The 19,414-nt window shown below is 42.8% G+C and overlaps 2 protein-coding genes across 10 annotated transcripts in view; one reads left to right on the top strand and one right to left on the bottom strand.

Annotated features, from left to right (window-relative positions):
- The window catches only part of acp1 (acid phosphatase 1), a 102,312-nt gene extending 92,361 nt beyond the window's left edge, over nt 1-9,951 (bottom strand). For 7 of the 8 annotated variants that reach the window (XR_010971012.1, XR_010971016.1, XM_068022079.1 and 4 more), the window contains exons 1-2: nt 9,849-9,951; nt 3,446-3,519 (exon numbers count right to left, since the gene is read on the bottom strand). Coding sequence is in view for 5 of the 8 variants with exons in the window: in XM_068022079.1 (XP_067878180.1) it covers nt 3,446-3,519; nt 9,849-9,888 (114 nt within the window). In the remaining 3 variants the exon portion in view is untranslated. Of the gene's footprint in view, nt 1-3,445; nt 3,520-9,848 lie in introns of those variants that run through there. The other variant, XM_068022062.1, reaches the window with a different exon arrangement.
- The window catches only part of sh3yl1 (SH3 and SYLF domain containing 1), a 212,444-nt gene continuing 202,892 nt past the window's right edge, over nt 9,863-19,414 (top strand). For both annotated transcript variants that reach the window (XM_068022027.1, XM_068022017.1), the window contains exon 1: nt 9,863-10,202. In XM_068022027.1, the coding sequence (XP_067878128.1) occupies nt 10,202 (1 nt within the window). In that variant the 5' untranslated portion in view covers nt 9,863-10,201. The remainder of the gene's footprint in view (nt 10,203-19,414) is intronic.

The following is a 19,414-nucleotide window of genomic DNA, read 5'->3' as shown; positions in this document are numbered from 1 at the left end:
ATCTTCCAAAATTCTCTACATTCTGGAAAGGTCCCAGCAAATTGGAAAACAACAACTGTAACACCACTATTCAAGAAGTCGGTGGGGGTGCGACAGAAAGCAGGAAACTAGGCCAGTTAGCCTAACATCTGTCATTGGGAAAATGCTAGATTTCATTATTCAGGAAGGACATTTAGAAAATCACAATGCAATCAGGCAGTCAACGTGGTTTTATGAAAGGGAAATTGTGTTTGACAAATTTATTAGAGTTCTTTGAGGATGTAGTAAGCAGGGTGGATAAAGGGGAACCAGTAATGTAGTGTATTTGAATTTCCAAGACATTCGATAAAGGTGCCACATAAAAGGTTACTACATAAGAGCTCATGGTAATAAAAGCAAAATATAGCGGATGCTGGAAATCTGAAAAGAACAGAAAGCGCGAGAAATACTCAGCAGGTCTGGCAGCATCAGTGGAGAGAGAAGCAGTGTTGACGGTTTGAATAAGACTTCTTCAGAACCGAAGGAAGGTAGAAATGTGATGGGTTTTATGCCATTGAAAGGGGGGGGGGGTGAAAAGGGAGAGGAAGAACAAAAGGGAAGGTCTGTGATAGGGTAGAGGGCAGGAAACATTAAATGACAAAGATGTCATGAAATAAAAGGCAAAGGGAGTGGTAATAGTTGTAGTAAAGGACAAAGTATTTTGTTAATGGCAGAATAACAAACAGCTCTGTCCGAAAGCAAAAACATGAAAAACAAGTTTAAGACCGGCACATGATTAAAAAAAAATCAAATGGAGGGTCTTGGTCTGAAATTGTTGAACTCAATGTTGAGTTCATGCCTAATCAGATGAGGCGCTGTTCCTCGAGCTTGCGTTGAGCTTCACTGGAACACTGCAGCAGGCCGAGGACAGAAATGTGGGCGTGAGAGCAAGGTGGTGAATTAAAATCGCAAGCAATCAGAAGCTTGGGGTCATTCTTGTGGACTGAGCGAAGGCGTTCCGTAAAGTGGTCAGCTAATTTGTGTTTAGTCTCTCCAATGTAGAGGAGGCTGTATTGTGAGCAGCAAATACAATATACCAAATTGAAAGAAGTACAAGTAAATCGCTGCTTCACCTGGAAGGAGTGTTTGGGGCCTTGGATGGCGAGGAGAGAGGAGGTAAAAAGGGCAGGTGTTACACCTCCTGTGATTATATGGGAAGGTGCCATGGGAAGGAACATGGTGTCAGGGTGATGGAGGAATGGACCAGGGTGTTGCGGAGGGAACGATTCCTTTGGAATGTCGAGAGGGGAGGGAAAGTGAAGATGTATTTGGTCGTGGCATCATGCTTGAGGTGGCAGAAATGGTGCAGGATGATCATTTGGAGGTGGAAGCTGGTGGGGTGGAAAGTCAGGTCAAGAGGCTCTGGGAGGAAGGGGAAGGGGTGAGAGCAAAAGTACTGGAAATGGGTTGGACACGGTCGAGGGCCTTGTCAATCACAGTGGGGGGGGGGGGGGGGGGGGAACCCTTGGTTGAGGAAAAAGGAAGATACCAGAAATGCTGTTGTGAAAGGTTGCATCATCAGAAGCAATGGGGAAGAAACTGGGCAAATGGAATGGAGTCCTTACAGGAGGCATGGTGTGAGAAAGTGTAGTTGAGGTAGCTGTGGCAGTCGGTGGGATTATAATGAATATTAGCAGATAGCCTATCCCCAGAAATGGAGACAGAGAAGTCGAGGAAGGGAAGTGTTGAAGATGGACCATGTGAAGATGAGAGAAGGATGGAAATTGGAAGCAAAGAGCTCATGGCATTGGGGGTAATATATCAGCATGGTTCGAGGATTGGCTAACTAACAGGAAAAAGAGAGTTGGGATAAATGGGGCATTTTCAGCCTGGCAAACTGTAACTAGTGGAGTGCCATGGGAATCAGTGCTGGGGCCTCAATTATTTACAATCTATATTAATGACTTGGATGAAAGGACCGAGTGCATTGTAGCCAAATTTGTGGATAATACAAAGATAGGTAGGAAAGTCAGTAATGAGGAGGACACAAAGTGTCTGCAAAGAGATTACAGATTGGTTAAGTGAGCAGGCAAAAATTTGGCAGATGGAGTATAATGTCGGAAAATGTGAGGTTGTCCACTTTGGCAGGAAGAATAGAAAGGCACAAAGAATATTATTTACATGGAGAGAGATGGCAGAATGCTGCAGTACAGAGGGATCTGGGTGTGCTTGTACATGAATGACAAAAGGTAGGCACAACAAATTATTAAGGCGGCAAAAGGAATGTTGGCATTTATTGCAAGGGGGATTGAGTATAAAAGTAGGAATGTCTTGCTACAACTGTACAGGACATTGGTGACCTAAAGTACTGTATACAGTTTTGGTCTCCTTATTTAAGGAGGCATATACTTACATTGGAAGCAGTTCAGAGAAGGTTCACTCGGCTGATTCCTGGAATGATGAGGTTGGCTTATGAGGCAGAGTTGAGCCTGTACCCATTGGAGTTTAGAAGAACGAGAGATAATCTTATTGAAACATATAAGATTCTGTGGGGGCTTGACAGGGTAGATGTTGACAGGATGTTTTCCCTCTTGGGGGAAATCTAGAACTGGGGGCACAGTTTCAAAATAAGGGGTCACCCATTTAAGAGGGGGAGAGGAGGAATTTCTTCTCTCAGAGGGTCGCTAATCTTTGGAATTCTCTCCCCAGCAAGCAGTAGAGGCTGGGCCATTGAATATATTCAAGGCTGAGTTAGATGGATTTTTGATCAACAAGGGAGTCAAGGGTTATGAGGGGCAGCCAGGAAAAGTGGAGTCGAGGCCACAAACAGATCAGCCATGATCTTATTAAATGGCGAAGCAGGCTTGAGGGGCTGAAAAAGCCTCCTCCTGCGACTATTTCTTATGCTTTTATGTTCATTGCCACATGAAGTGGTTGAAGCAGACAGCATTGACTCATTTCAGGAGGGAAGGCTTGATGTATACATGAGGACAAATGGAATAGAGGGATAGTGGGGCAGGGTGAGAATAACTACAGTGAGAAGATTCTCATGTGCAATACAAACAGTGGCAGAGACCACTTAAGCTAAATGGCCTGTGTGTATCCTATTGATTCAATGTAAGATAATGCTCTTGGAAAATAATCAGAATAATAGATCTTTAGTATTATTGTGATTTACAAATACATAATATGTAAAAGTACTTAATTATTGAATGAAGAATTGGTTTTCACATAACACAATTTTCCCTATATTATGACCGGTAATGGTATGAAAGTTAAGTGCGAACTTGAGACCATACATATGGAATTAAATCAGAAATCCTGCATGTGTCCACTGCTGATAAATTTGCTAACGCAGATTCAGCACAAAGGTGACAGTGGGGAATGGTATCAAGCACAAGTATGCTCTGGCTTTGTCCACTTATGAAGGATTATATATTTAGAACATAACTAAATGATAGAATTTTTTGAAAAAGTGAGGACTTACTTTGCTTATGATACCCCGGTCTGTTACCTGCTTCCTGAAGATGGCTTCAGCAATTGGAGATCGGCAAATGTTGCCTTAAAAGAGAGTTTCAAACATGCCTTGTATGAGTTTTCTGTCAAACTTTATAATTTGCTAGCAAGTACACCACCGTTTTAAGTATGTAAAATTAAAATCTATCCAGCTCTAGCTGTTGTGAATAATTAAGGTACATACTGAAACAAAGTTTCTCAATAGAGATGAACTTATTAAGCAGTAATTTTTATACTTAGCTCTTGCATAGACAGAATCATTGTCTAAGCCATATAGTTTCACTCACATACACTCAGGTGTATGAAAAAGATTATATGACTCAAGAGCCAACATAAGCATCGCGATTCCTCAGCACAAGTCTACCTCAGACAAAGCCAATGGTGGCTCATGCCCCAATTTATATTCAGATGCTGCCAACCAGACAGAATGAATGAGACCTTTCACCATCTACACTATCAGGTGACTGGTCACAGGAACAGGAGGATTTAGCACAGGGTTGTCCAACCTGTTCGCGTGGGGGAGCCACATTACAATTTTTTTCTTACACAGGGGGCTGGTGAGACAATTTCGGAAACAAAGGCATTAGAGAAAACTATCTTACTATCAAAACAACAAATGTACATTTTTTAAAGAGAAGCTTTAAATGAGAAGCCTAATTTGTTGACATACTTTCCCTTCACTATGTTGGACACTCACTAAGTGAGATACCTAGCACTTTTTTGTTTGCATGAATAGTCAAGTATGCCTGCACACTTGCAGCGAGGCAGAGTACTCCGGATAGATGTCCATTCGTCAAGAGTGATCTTGATCACGCTCTCTTCCCGCTCTCTGTTTGTTTCCCCCCCACGTCCCTTTCTTTCTCTCTCTGTCCCCCCACCCCCGCCCTCTCCCCTTCTTTCTTTTTCTGTCCCCTTGCGCCTGCCCCCTCTCTCATTCCCCACTCTTTTTTTTCTCTGACCCCTTTTATTTCTTTTTATCTGTGTCCGTCCATCCTCCTCTCTATCTGATCTCCCTCAATCTGTCCTCCGTCTGTCTGTCCCCTCTCCCTCGCCGCCCTCCCTCTCCCACCCTCGCGACGTCCTCCCTCCCGACGTCTTCTCTCCCTCTCTCCCCACATCCTCCCTCCCTCCTTCCCCCCACCCCACCCACCGTCCTCCCCCTCTCTCTCTGTCTGTCTGCCCTCTATCAGTCCTCTCTCTCTCTCTCTCTGTCCGTCTGTCTGTCTGCTCCCTCTCTCTCCCGGTGTCTCTCTCTGGCTATCTGTCCGTCCTCCCCTCTCTCTCTCTCGCTGTCTGTCCTCTCTCTCTCTCTCACTCACTCTCTCTCTCTCTCTCTCTCTCTCTCTCTCCCACTGTCTGTCCTCTCTCCCATCTGTCTGTTCCCTCTCCCTCCTTCCTCTCCCTCCTCCCTGCCCTTCCTCTCCCTCCTCCCTCTCCCCCACAACGTTCGTTCTCTCTCTCTCGCTCGCTCTCTCTCCCGGTCCTTCCTTCTCTCTTTCGCCACCCTCCCTCCATGCCCTCCCTCTCTTGCCATCCTCCCTCTCGCTCCCTTCCCCTCTCCTGCTGTCCTCCCGCCTCCCTCCTTCTACCGCCGTTCTCCCTCACTTCCCCCCTTCTCTCCCTCCCTCTGTCCTCTTTTCTTTATAGGATCATAAGAAATAGGTGCAGACATAGGCCATTCGGCCTGTCGAGCCTGTTCCGCCATTCAGACAGATCCTGTCTGATCATCTACCTCTGTGCCACTTTTCCCCACTATCCCCATATCCCTTGATATCCAGAAATCTATTGATTTCTGTCTTGAACATACTCAATGATTGAGCTTCCACAGCCCTCTGGGATAGATAATTCCACAGATTCACCACCCTCTGAGTAAAGAAACTCCCCCTCATCTCAGTCTTAAATGGCCTGCCCCTTATTCTGAGACTGTGTCGCCTGGTTCTAGACTCACCAGCCAGAGAAACATCCTATCCACATCTACCCTGTCACGCCCTGTAAGAATTTTGTCTATTTCAATGAGATCACCTCTCATTCTTCGAAACTCTCGAAAATACAGGCCTTTTCTGCAAACTCTCCTCAAGCCACTCCCGCCATCCCAGGGATTAGTCTGATGAACCCCCGTTGCACTCCCTCTATGGCAAGTATATCCTTCCTTAGATAGGGAGACCAAACTGTACATTATACTTCAGGTGCAGTCTCACCAAAGTTTTATACAATTGTAGCAATACATCTTTACTCTTGTCCTCAAATCCCCTTGCAATGAAGGCCAACATACCATATGCCTTCTTAATTGCTTGCTGCACATGCATACTAGCTTTTTGTGACTCATGAACAAGGACCCTCAGGTCTCTTTGGACATCAACACTTCCCAACCTCTCACTATTTAAGAAATACTCTGCAATTCTGTTTTTTCTACCAAAGTGGATCACTTCACACTTACTCATATTATATTCCATCTGCCATGTTCTTGCCCATTCATGTAGCCTGTCCAAATCCCCTCGAAGCCTCCTTGCATCCTCCTCACAACTTACATTCCCTCCTAGTTTTGTGCCATCAACAAAATTAGAAATACTACATTTAGTCCCCACATCCAAATCATTTATATAGATTGTGAACAAACGTGGCCCAAGCACTGATCCTTGCGGCACCCCACTAGTAACAGCCTGCCATCCTGAGAATGACCTATTTATTCCGACTCTGCTTTCAGTCTGTTAACCATTTCTCAGTCCACTGCAGTATATTACCCCCAATTCCATGTGCTTTAATTTTGTTTACTAAACCCCTGTGTGGGACCTTATCAAAAGCCTTCTGAAATTCCAAATACACCACATCCACTTGTTCTCCTTTATCTATGCTACAAGTAATATCCTCAAAAAACATGTCAAACATGATTTCCCTTTCACAAATCCATGCTGACTTTGCCCAATCCTACCATTATTTTCCAAGTGTCCAGTTATCTCATCCTTTATCCTTTAAAATAGATTCTAACATTTTTCACTACTGTCAAATTAACGGGTCTGTAGTTCTCCGTTTTCTCTCTTGCTCCCTTCTTAAATAGTGGGGCTAGAATCATAGAGAGATACAACACTGAAACAGGTCCTTCGGCCCATGGAATTCATGCCGACCATCAACCACCCATTTATACTAATCTTACATTAATCCCATATTCCCTACCACATCCCCACCTTCCCTCAATTTACATTTGCTCCTTTCCAGTCTGCAGGAACCCTTCCAGAATCTGTAGAATTTTGAAAGATAACAATCCACTATCTCCTCTTTCAGTACTCTGGGATGTAGCTCACCTGGTCCAGGGGATTTATCAACTTTCAATCCAATTGATTTTTTTTTTTGAGTACTAGCTCTTTATTGATGCTAATTGCTTTCAGTTCCTCATTTTCACAAGTCCCTTGGTTCCCTAGTATTTCTGGGAGATATTCTGTGTCTTCTTCCATGAAGACAGACACAAAGTAATTGTTTAGTCTCTGCCATTTCCTCATTCTCCACCACAAACTCTCCCATCTCTGCCTGCAATAGACCCACATTCGTCCTTGCTGATCATTTCCTTTTCACATGCCTAAAGAAACCTTTACAGTCTGCCTTTGTTTCTAGCTAGCTTGCATTCATAATCTCTTTTCCCTTTATCACTTTCTTGGACTCTAAATTGCTCCAAATCCTCAGGCTTCCCACTTTTTCTTGCAACCTTATAAGCCACTTCCTTTGACCTAATGCAATCTCTAACTTATTTTGTTAGCCACGATTGATTCACCTTTCCTTTTGGGTTTTTGTGTCTTAGAGGAATGTATATTTGTTGTGAACCATGTAATACGTCTTTAAATACTAGCCATTGCCTGCCTACTGTCAAATCTTTTAATGTATTTTCCCAATCCATAGCCAACTTGGCCCTCAGACCTTCACAGTTTCCTTTGTTCAGTTTTATGACCCTAGTTTCAGAATGAACTACATCTCTTTCAAACAATGTAGGATCCTATCATATTATGGTCACTATTTGCTAATGGCTCCTTAAAAACAAGATTATTTAGCCCTTTCTCATTACATAATACTAAATCTAAAATAATCTGATCCCTAGTTGATTCTTCAACATACTGCTCCAGAAACCCATCTTGTACACACTCCAGAAATTCATCCTCCACAGCATTTGTGCTAATTAGGTTTACCCAATCTATATGTAAACTGACGTCTCCCATTATTACTGTATTGCCCTTGCTACATGCAGCTGTAATTTCCTGATTTATACTGGCAGGCTTTAAAATAAAAGCCAGAACCCACTGGAAAACCCTGAAACTGTCCGAAATTCAGAAACTGCTGATTCTGATGTCAGCACCTGACAACTGTGACTTGCGATTTTTTTTAAAAAGCCGGTCTGCAAGAAGTAAGTTCTCAGCCCCAGTCATGGACCCGCGGCAAGGCCGGGTACAGTTTACACCCGCAGGCCAGATGGAAACATTTGGCAGGCTGGATCCTGGCCCGTGGGCTATACGTTGGACAACACTGATTTAGCACCTCAAACTTGTTCCTACCAATAAATCAGACCACAGCTGATATTTTCCTTAATCTATTTTCTTGGCTTTGAGCGCTACCCTTTGATGCCCTTAACAAAAATCTGATCGATCACTTAACATTTTAGTTGGCCCAGTATTCACTCTTTTGGGAACAGAAATTTCCATATTTCCTCTAGTCTGAGAATAGTGCTTCCTGATTTCATTCTTAAACAACCTACCTCTAACATGAAGATTGTTGTTGATACCCCTAAAAGAGCAAATAGTTTCTCATTAGCTACCCTATTGAATCTTATCACTTTCAATCGCAACTTTTTAAACTCAAGGAAATACAAGCCACATTTATGCAAACTGTCCTCAAAAAGTAATTCTTTAAGGCCTGGAATCATCCTGGTGCTGTACCCTCTCCCAAAGACAATACATCTGTCCTGAGGTGCAGTGCCTAAAACTGAACACAGTACTCTAGATGGGGTCAGACCAAGATCTTACACTACCAAAATAATTTTCTCACTTTTGTTTTTCAGTCCCCTTTCTACAAAGGCAAATGTTTAATTAGCCTTTTTGATTACTTTTTGTCATGCACGAGCTTTTAATGATGAGCATACACAGACACTTAAATTCCTTTGCTCCTCCTGTTCCTGGTCTCTTTCCATTCAGAAAATATTTTGATTTGTCTTTATTGGATCTGAAGTATTCCTCCTTATGCCAGAGCCACCTTCCTGAAAAGGTGGTGGAAGCAGATTGAACAACTTTCAAAGGGAATTGGATAAGTACATTAAAAGGACAAATTTGCAGGGCTCTAAGGGAACAACTTGCATTTATATAGCACTTCTAATGTAATAAACTGTCCCAAGGCACTTTCAGAGTGCAATATCAAAAAGAAACCTGATATCAAACCACATAAGGAGATATTAGGGCAGATGCTTGGTGAACAAAGAAAACTTTAAGGAGCCTCTCAAAGGAGAAAAGAGAGGTTGAGAGGCAAAAGGTTTTTTTGGGGGGGGGGGGCAAGAATTAGAGAGATTGGAGCCTTGACAGCTGATGGCACAGCCACCAACAGTAGAATAGTTAAAATTGGGCATGCTCAAGAGTCCAGAAGTAGAGGAGTACAGCTATCTCAGTTATAGTGCTGGAGGAGATTTCAGCGATAGGGAGAAGCTATGGACGGATTTGAAGACAAGGGTGAGAATTTTAAAATTGAGACTTTGCTGAACAGGGAGCCAAACTAGGCCAGTCAGCAGAGAAGTGAATGGGATTGGTGTTAGGGCACAGACAGCAGAATTTTCCATGACCTTCAAGCTTACAGAGGTTAAAATGTGGGAGTACACCCAGAAGTATCAAATCTAGAGATAACATAAGTATGGATGAGGGTTTCAGCAGATGAGCTGAGGCAGGTGATGTTACTGAGGTGGAGACAAGGCAGCCTTAGTGACCGCGCAGAGAGCAGAATGTACAAAGAGCTGGGGAGTGGAACTAATTGGATATCTGTGCCAGAGAGCCGGCAGAGGCACGGCGGTCCGAACATCCTCACGCTATGTGGTTCCAAGAATGAAAGCGTCAATGCAGTCAGCGGCAGATCAGAGACTCAAATGGAGCAGTGACATGTCACACCGTTTAAAAACCTACAGGGACGAGAGAAGCCTCCGAAGGGGTTAGGGGGTTATAGTTTCAAGAACTTCTAAGTGACGGCAGCAGCAGCGACCTGGAATAGGGCTGGCCGCAATATAGCCGAGCCGCCTGCCAACCCGCTGATAACTGCACGCTTTAACGGTCGCTGGTCAAGTGACCCCCCCCCCCCCCCCGCGCGCGCGCGCTGGCCGCACCCGCACCGCCACAAGCCGACCGCGAGAATACAGTTACCCAAACAGACGAACAGAACCGACTGCTGCCCGCCCGCCATCTTCACCGGGTCCTCGCAGGACAACGCGTCATCCGCTGCCGTCTATTACCCTGCCTGATCAACAACCGCGGGCCTCGTTCAGCTGCAAATTAATATATGTTGTTCTAATTTGCAAACAAAGAGAAATGCGTTAAAATCAGCTGCAACGAGGTCTACAAGTGTCTTATTTCTTGGCACGTCCACGGACCGCTGTTAAAAGACCCATTGTAGTAGGAAGTGGACAGGTGTAGTAGTTCAGGTAAACTTAGAAAGTGGATGGGCTGAGTTTCTGGTAGTTCGCATTTAAAGATTTTAGAGGATCATTATTTATAAAAGTAAGTGTTTTTTTTTGCTTTTTATTATAGATTGGAGAATTTTTGGAGAAACATCTTTTGTGGCTTTTCTAAAGTGTTTTTTGTGGTGCAACATATATATTGAGTTATACTTTTGGCACAGTTGACATTGAAATGTGACATGCTGTGAAATCATCTCACGGAATGATACAACGCAGAAGGAAACCATTCAGCCCATTGTGCTTGTACTAGCTCTTTGAAAAAGTTAACAATTAGTCCCACTCCCCTGTTCTCTTTCTCCCTCCAAATCTTTCCGTTTCTAGTATTTATCCAAATCCATTGTGAAAGTTATTACTGAATCTGGTTCCACCATTCCTTGGGCAGTGTATTCCAGTTGATAACTCATTTGGCATTTTCCCCCTCATCTCACCTCTGGATACTTTGCTAATTACCTTAAATCTGCGTCCTCTTGTTACTGACCTTTCTGCCATTAGAAAAGATCTCCTTATTTACATTATCAAAGACCTTAATAATTTTGAAAATCTCCATAAAATCTCCCCTTAACCTTCTTTAGTCTAAGAACAACCTCAGTTTCTCTAAGCTTTCGATGTAAGCGAAGGTTTTCATCCCTGATGCCATCCCAATAAATCTCCCTCTTCAAGGTGTTGAGATCCTTTCTAAAGTGTAGTGCCCAGAAATAGCCATAATACTCCAGCTGGGTCCTAACCAGTGATTTCTAAAGGTTTAATGTAATTTCTTTACTTTCATACGCTATGCCTCTATTAATAAAGCTGTACGCTTTTATTTGACAGCCTTTGTGACTTGTGAACGTGTAACTCCACGTCTCTGTTCCTACATCCTCTTTAAAATTATATTGTTTAGTTTATATTGCCTCTTCTGATTTTTCCTACCAAAATAAATCACTTCATGCATTCTAATAGTTGGCCTGAAAATTTCTAACTCTTAATCTGAAATAATTTTGTTACAGAAACATAGAAGTTAACAAACAATTTAGTTTTGTAAAATCTATGCATTTGGAATCTATATTTATCAAATGGAAAGACAGTTGAAAAAATAATCAACAACAAATTATGGTAGTGAAATGAAATGTGTTTCGTTTGTACTAATATACAGGGAAACAAAAACAAATAAAATTATAAGAAGAAAGCAAAGCAGATGTGCTTTATTGTCTTGTATAAGTAATCAGGTCATTGAAAACAACAAAATATGTACACTTATAATTCCTATCCTTTATGGTAGTGTTGTTAATTATAAGTGCCTGTATATAGCAGGAATTGCAATGACAAATGTGAGAAGTTATCTTATTGGCTAAAATATTATTAGAGGTAATTGCATGTAGAATAAACTGTCGAAAAGGAGAGTTTTCTTTGTTTAGGGAATCCCTGATTTTGGGTGACTTACTGAAATACTTCGATTGGTTATAGTGTAAATTCTGGACTCACTTGAGCTTTGCTAAAACCTTTATTTAATTATAGCTCCACAGATATGAGAACTGTGGGCCAGACTCCCATTTATCATTTAAGATTGATTGTTAGTACATGTTTTTAAATGGAGATGGTAACTTATGTTTATAACACTTAATGAGTGTTATTTATTTCAATCACTGAATTTTTTTGTTATTGAATGTTCCATTATTTCATGTCTCTCTCGAATATATTTTCTCATCCCTTGTGAAACTACATTATATGCTCTCTATGACATATATATCCTTTCTATAATGGGATATCTAAAACTTCAGCACTCTAACTATGGTGTAACCACGGCACTGTATAAATGTATGGTAAACTCTTTGCTGTTGTGGTCTATGCTCCTATATATAAAATCCAAAGTGATACTAGCCTTTATTTATGATTTGCATTTTTAAGGAATAACATATTTGCACCCTAAGTCTCTGTTCCTCCACATCCTTTAGCATTTTTCTATTGAATGTATACTCTCAATCTTTGCTTTCTCTCCCAAAATGTAGTATCTCACAATATACTGCAAAAAAAATTAACCTGCCACTTGTACCCTCACTTAGCTAATCTGTAATGTCCTCCAGTCTTTTATAATCTCACTTTCTGTTGTCAGCAACGTCATAATTAAGTTTTCTCTTCCCAAGTTTAAATCATCTATGAATACGGAAAATAAAAGTGGAGTCAGGACTGGCCCCTAGGGTACCTGGACTCATATCCTCTGCTAATCCCAGCATCACCATTAACGCTAATCTGTTGTTCACTGTCTCTTAACCAACTTTCTGTCCATGCTTCCTACATTTTCTCAACTATATGCCTGAAATTTTGTAATAAATGTCTTCTGAATATCCATAAACATGACTACATCTATTCCTTTTTCTTCTTTCAATCCAATCAATCCTTTTACAAGCACAGTTTTCCTTTAATAAATCCATGATTGGCTGCCTTTGACTATCTTACATGTCTCTAAATGCTCACTAATCTGATCTTGAATTATGGATTCTAAGAGCTTATCCACAATTGATGTTGGGCTAACTGGTCTTTCATTACTCGGATTATTACTCAATTCCTATTCAAACAGAACTGTTACAGAGGGTTAGATAGGGTGGATAGTGAGCGTCTTTTTCCTCGGATGGTGATGGCAAACACGAGGGGACATAGCTTCAAGTTGAGGGGTGATAGATATAGGACAGATGTGAGAGGTAGTTTCTTTACTCAGAGAGTAGTAAGGGCGTGGAATGCCCTGCCTGCAGCAGTAGTAGATTCGCCAACTTTAAGGGCATTTAAGTGGACATTGGATAGACACATGGATGAAAATGGAATAGTGTAGGTCAGATGGTTTCACAGCTCGGCGCAACATCGAGGGCCGAAGGGCCTGTACTGCGCTGTAATATTCTAATTCTAATTCTAATTCTAACTGTGTCAGCCTTGGATCAGTTGTTAGCACTCAGAAGCTTGTGGGTTCCAGACCCTCTCCACGAGTTGAGCACAAAAATCAAGGCTGATAAACCATTGCAGTCCTTAGGAGTGCTGCATTTCAGAGGTGTCATTTTTATGATGCGACATTAAACAGAGGCCCCATCTGCCCTCTCAGGTGGACATAAAAGATCCCATGTTATTTGAAGAAGAGCAGGGGAGTGTTCTGGCCAATATTTATCTCTCAATCAATATCACGAAAACAGATACTATGGTCATTATCACATTGCTGTTTGTGGGAGCTTCTGTGTGTATTGGCTGCCTCATTTCCTACATTACAACAGTGATTACACTTCAAAAATACTTCATTGGCTGTAAAATGACATCCGGTGGTTTTGAAAATATATAAACGCAAGTTTTTTTTTGTAAGGCTATCCTTCAATCCCCTAACACAATTTACATCTCTAAATGGGGTTAAAAAATGTAAAAATCTGACCTCCTGCTATCTCTTTTGTGATTCTAATGCCTCAATGTGTCATTCCAGCCTGGTGAAATATCCATTTTGAATTCTGCTAATGTCTTTCCTGGACTAAATCCCTTCCTGTATTATCTCTCAAATTTTAAAATCTGAAGGAATAAGACTCCACACTTAAAGTTAATTTTCAATGCTCGGGAGGCAGTTTGGCAGTAATTAAGACTTATCATGCCATTAAAAATTCGAGTACACTGAAATAGACAAGCCCAAACTTTTTCTGGCATGTTTAGTGGGTTTCTAGTGGATAAGTACTGCAACTTAGGGCACTTCATGTATTTCAATGCCGAGTCTCTTGGTGAGATGTGCTTGTAGTGAAGCACCTGGAGGCGTAGGACATCTCAGAGAGCAACTTTGTGATTTTGATGTTTAATTGCACATGTGTGGATGCCGGAAGTTGCTGTTGAATTTACTGCTTAATAATGGCGAGTGCTGATAGCCTCACAGTCGCGTCTACATCAAAGTCTGGGCCAATATCTTTGCTATACCTTCACAAATACATTCCCCTACTTATCCCCGAACTACCATCTTGATTTGAATTGTTATTTTTCCTTTTTATAAAAACTAAGCCAGGATTTTACCCTTGGCGGACGGGAACCGTCCACTCACTGAAAAGTCCGTGGCGAACCCACTTCCGCCTGGCCTGGGGATCTGACCCGGATTTTGCGAGTCCCCAGCCTTTAATTGTTCTTAGATGGGACTTCCACTCGTTTGAGGCATTTTGGAAGGTCTAATGCAGGTGGGAGGTATACAGTAAATGACAGAACCCTTAGGAGTATTGACAGGCAGAGAGATCTGGGTGTACAGGTCCACAGGTCACTGAAAGTGGCAACGCAGGTGGATAAGGTAGTCAAGAAGGCATACGGCATGCTTGCCTTCATCGGTCGGGGCATAGAGTATAAAAATTGGCAAGTCATGTTGCAGCTGTACAGAACCTTAGTTAGGCCACACTTAGAATATTGCGTGCAATTCTGGTCGCCACACTACCAGAAGGACGTGGAGGCTTTGGAGAGGGTACAGAGGAGGTTTACCAGGATGTTGCCTGGTCTGGAGAGCATTAGCTATGAGGAGAGGTTGGAAAAACTCGGATTGTTTTCACTGGAACGACGGAGGTGGAGGGGTGATATGATAGAGTTTTACAAAGTTATGAGCGGCATGGACAGAGTGGATAGTCAGAAGCTTTTTCCCAGGGTGGAAGAGTCAGTTACTACGGGGCATAGGTTTAAGGTGCGAGGGGCAAGGTTTAGAGGGGATGTGCGAGGCAAGTTTTTTTACATGGAGGGTGGTGAGTGCCTGGAACTTGCTGCCAGGGGAGGTGGTGGAAGCAGATACGATAGCGATGTTTAAGAGACATCTTGACAAATACATGAATAGGAAGGGAATAGAGGGATATGGGCCTCGGAAGTGCAGAAGGTGATAGTTTAGGCAGGCATCAAGATCGGCACAGGCTTGGAGGGCCGAATGGCCTGTTCCTGTGCTGTACTGTTCTTTGTTCTTTGAAGTCCTGCCTAACAGAACTGTCGTCCAATCAGCGGGCCGGCAGCTCTTAGTCCCAGCAGCGGCACTGGGAGCGGTGGCCACTGCTGGCACTGCAGCCCAGCTTCAAGATGAAGACGTCAGGAAGCCCGGAACCAAGGTAAGTTTTTGTTGCCTCTCCGGGGGTGATCGGTCGGGCCCAGACGAGGCAAGGGTGGTCGATTGGGGGACAGGCGGCGTGTTGTGTATTGGGGGTGGTTGGGACAGCTGGGGTGGCCCTCCATCGGGCACAGGTGCCCGATCATGAGGGCTCCCCTCCACCCCCACCAAGGCCGTCAGAGAGCCTTATGCTTTTAACAGGTGGCTTTTCTCTGGCCTGGGCCACCCGCTTGCCACGGGTAAAATCCCTGTGGCGGCGGCGGGCAGAGGCCCTTAAGTGGCCATTAAGGGCCTTCATTGGCTTGGGGCGGACGGGCTGTTTTTGTCGCTGCCGCCCTGCGTAAAGTGGCGGAGGAAGCAGGAGCAGGTTGGGAAGGGCCTCCCAGGCCTCCTGCTCCATTTTACAACACCACCCCCCACCCCACCCCCCACCCCCCCCCCACACCCCCATCCCCCCTCCCCCTTCCCCCCCCCCCACCACCACCAACACCACCTTCCCACTGTTTAACCTCCCTGTATTTCTTATGTTTTTACACATCTGTTAACTCTAATTTTATAATATTCCTCCCTTTTAAGTTTATTTATTTTAATTCACTGAACTCTTCTTTGAATGTGCCCCCTTTTTCAGTTTATGGGAACATACCCTTCTCGTACTCCATCAATGTTATATTTGAAGATTTCCCACTGTTGATCTTGTGCCTGTTTGCTAACTTTTCCACCCAATCATCTTGGATTAGATTGCTTTTTATCTCTTTGGACTTTGTATTTTCCAGTCCGACACCTTTAGCTTGCACTCATTGTCATCCTTTCCATCTCGTGTTGAACCTTTCGTTCTTGTGTTGAACCTAACTATGTTCCAGTTGCTTATTCGCACTTGTTTTCCGATCCTCACCTCAATTATTTGTTCCATTTTAATTTCCCCAACTCATTCAAGCAATTTTTCTTTCCTTGCACTGGAAAAATAATGACCAGGAGCGTTCTTGGATGCATTGTAAAAAAAAAGTGTTCCTCACTTCGACCAATGTTTTACCTTTTCCTTTGTTTATCTTGGCATAGTTAAAATAATTGAATACTTTTTCTCTGTTGTGCTTGCATGTCTCTCGGAACTGTTTACAGATTTCCCCCTCTATCTCATCTATACTGTTTTTAATCACAGAATTATTACAGCACAGAAGGAGGCCATTCGGCCCATTGTGTCTGCACCAGCTCTCCGAGTGAGCAATTCACTTAGTGCCATTCCCCCACCTTCTCCCCATAACACTGTACATTCTTCCTTTTCAGATAATAGTCAAATTCCCTTCTTAATGTCTCGATTGAACCTGCTCCACTGCATTCTATGGCAGTGCATTCCAGATCCCAACCACTCGCTGCGTGAAAACATTTTCCCTCATGTTGTCGTTACTTCTTTTGGCAATTACCATAAATCTGTGCCCTCATGTTCTCGATTCTTTCATGTGTGGGGACAGTTTCTCCCTATCAATTCTGTTCAGACATGATTTGAACACCTCTATCAAATCTCCTCTGGGCCTTCTCTTCAAGGAAAACAGTCCCAACTTCTCCAATCCATCTTCATAAATGTAGTTCCTCATCCCTGGAACCATTCTCATGAATCTTTTCTGTACTCTCTCTAATGCCTTCACATCTTTCCTTAAATGTGGTGCCCAGAACTGGACACAATACTCCAGCTGAGTCTGAGCTGGTGTCTTATACAAGTTCAACATAACTTCCTTGCTCTTGTACTCTATGCCCCTATTGATGAAGCCTAGAATCCTGTATGCTTTATTGATTGCTCTCCCAACCTGTCCTGCCACCTTCCATGACTTATGCACATATTCACTCAGGTCCCTATGTTCCTTTTCCCCCCCACCCCCCCACTTTAGAATTGCACCCTTTATTCTATATTGTCTCTCCATGTTCTTCTGACCAAAATGAATCACTTCACATTTCTCTGCATTGAACTCCATCTGCCAACTATCCACCCCTTCCACCAACTTGTCTATAATCCTTTTAAAGTTCTACACTATCCTCCTCACAGTTCACAATGCTTCCAAGTTTCGTATCATCCGCAAACTTTGAAATTGTGCCCTGTACACCAAGGTCTAGGTCATTAATATATATCAGGAAAAGCAAGGGTCTCAACACTGATCCTTGGGGACCTCTGCTGCAAACCTTCACCCTGCCCGAAAAACATCCATTAACCACTACTGTCTGTTTCCTGTCACTTTAGCCAATTTCATATCCATGTTGCTACTGTCCCTTTTATTCCAGGAGCTATCACTTTGCTCACAAGCCTGTTATGTGGCATTGTATCAAATGTCTTTTGGAAGTCCATGTACACCACATCAACAGCATTGCCCTCATCAGCCCACTCAGTTATCCCTTGAAAAAACTCCAGCAAGTTAGTTAAACAGGATTTTCCTGTAACAAATCCATGCTGGCTTTCCCGAATTAACTTGCTATTGTCCATGTGACTATTTTGTCCTGAATTATTGTTTCTAGAAGCTGCCCCACCACCGAAGTTAAACTGACTGGCCTGTAGTTGCTGGGCTTATCTTTACATCCTTTTTTGAACAAGGGTGTAACATTTGGAATTTTCCTGTCCTCTGGCACCACCCTGAGTCTGAGGAAGACTGGAAAATTGTGGCCATGCCTCTTCAATTTCCACTCTCACTCAGTATCCTTGGATGCATCTCATCTGGCCCTGGTGTTTTATCAGCTTTAAGTATTGGCAGCCTATCTATAGATCCTCCTTAACAATTTTAAATCCTTCCAATGTATTAATTACCTCCTCTTTCACTGTGGCCTGCATTGCATCATCTTCTATAATAAAAGCAAAATACTGCGGATGCTGGAAATCTGAAACAAAAACAAGAAGTGCCGGATTCACTCAGCAGGTCTGGCAGCATCTGTGGAAAGAAAAGCAGAGTTAACGAAGAAGGGTCACTGACCCGAAACGTTAACTCTGCTTTTCTTTCCACAGATGCTGCCAGACCTGCTGAGTGAATCCGGCATTTCTTGTTTTTGTTGCATCATCTTCTACCTTGGTAAAGACAGATGCAAAGTATTCATTTAATACTTCAGCTATTCCCCCTGCCTCCATGTGTAAATCTCCCCTTTGGTCTCTAATCGGCCCGACTCCACGTTTTACCACCATTTTACTGTTTATATGCCAATAGAAGACTTTGGGATTCCCTTTTATTTGAGCTGCCAGTCTCTTTTCACACTCGCTCTTTTCTTCTCTTATTTGCATTTTCACTTCCCCCTCTGAACCTTCTATATTCAGCCTGATTCTACATTGTATTATCTACCTGACATCTGTCATAAGCTCACTTTTTCTTCTTCATCTCTATCTCTTTTGTCATTCAGGGACCTCTGGATTTGTTTGCTCTGTCTTTCCCCTATGAGGGAATATACCTTGACTGCCTGAACTTTCTCTTCCTTGAAGGTAGCCCATTGTTGGATGTAGCTACGGTTTTTCCTGCCAACCTTTGATTCCCATTTACTCGATCCAGATCCACTCTTGTTCCATTGAAGTTGGCTTTCCCCCAGTTAATTATTCTTACTGTAGATTGTTCTTTGTCCTTTCCCATAGCCAACCTAAACCTTATGATACAATGATCACTGCCCTCTAAATGTTCTCTTACTGATATTTGATCCACCTGACCCACCTCATTCCTAAGAACCAGGTCCAGCAGTGCCTCCTTTCTCATTGGATTGAAAATATACTGCTGTAGAAAACTTTTCTGAACACACTCTAGGAACTCCTGCCCCTCTCTCCCCTTTACACTACTACTATCCCAGTCTATATTTGGATAATTAAGAGTCCCCCATTATTACTACTCTATAATTCTGGCATCTCTCTGTAATTTCCTTGCAAATTTGTTCCTCTACACCCTTTCCACTAGTTGGTGGCCTATAAACTAAACTGAGCAATGAAATTGCACCGTTTTTGTTCCTTAGCTCTAACCAAATAGATTCTGTCCTTGACTCCGCTGGGATATCCTTTCTCTCAAGCATGGTAATACTCTCCTTAATCAATCCCACTACTCCAACCCGTTATCTTCCTTTCCTATTTTTCCTGAACATCCAGGAATATTTGACATCCAGTCCTGCCCTTCTTTGAGCCGGGTCTCTGTTATAGCCACAATATCATATTCCCACATGTCAATCTGCGCTTATAACTTAATCTTATTACT

The sequence above is a fragment of the Heterodontus francisci genome, chromosome 3 (genome assembly GCF_036365525.1).
Source record: "Heterodontus francisci isolate sHetFra1 chromosome 3, sHetFra1.hap1, whole genome shotgun sequence".
Classification (NCBI taxonomy): Eukaryota; Metazoa; Chordata; class Chondrichthyes; order Heterodontiformes; family Heterodontidae; genus Heterodontus; species Heterodontus francisci.
This window is presented reverse-complemented; position numbering and strand designations above follow the sequence as displayed.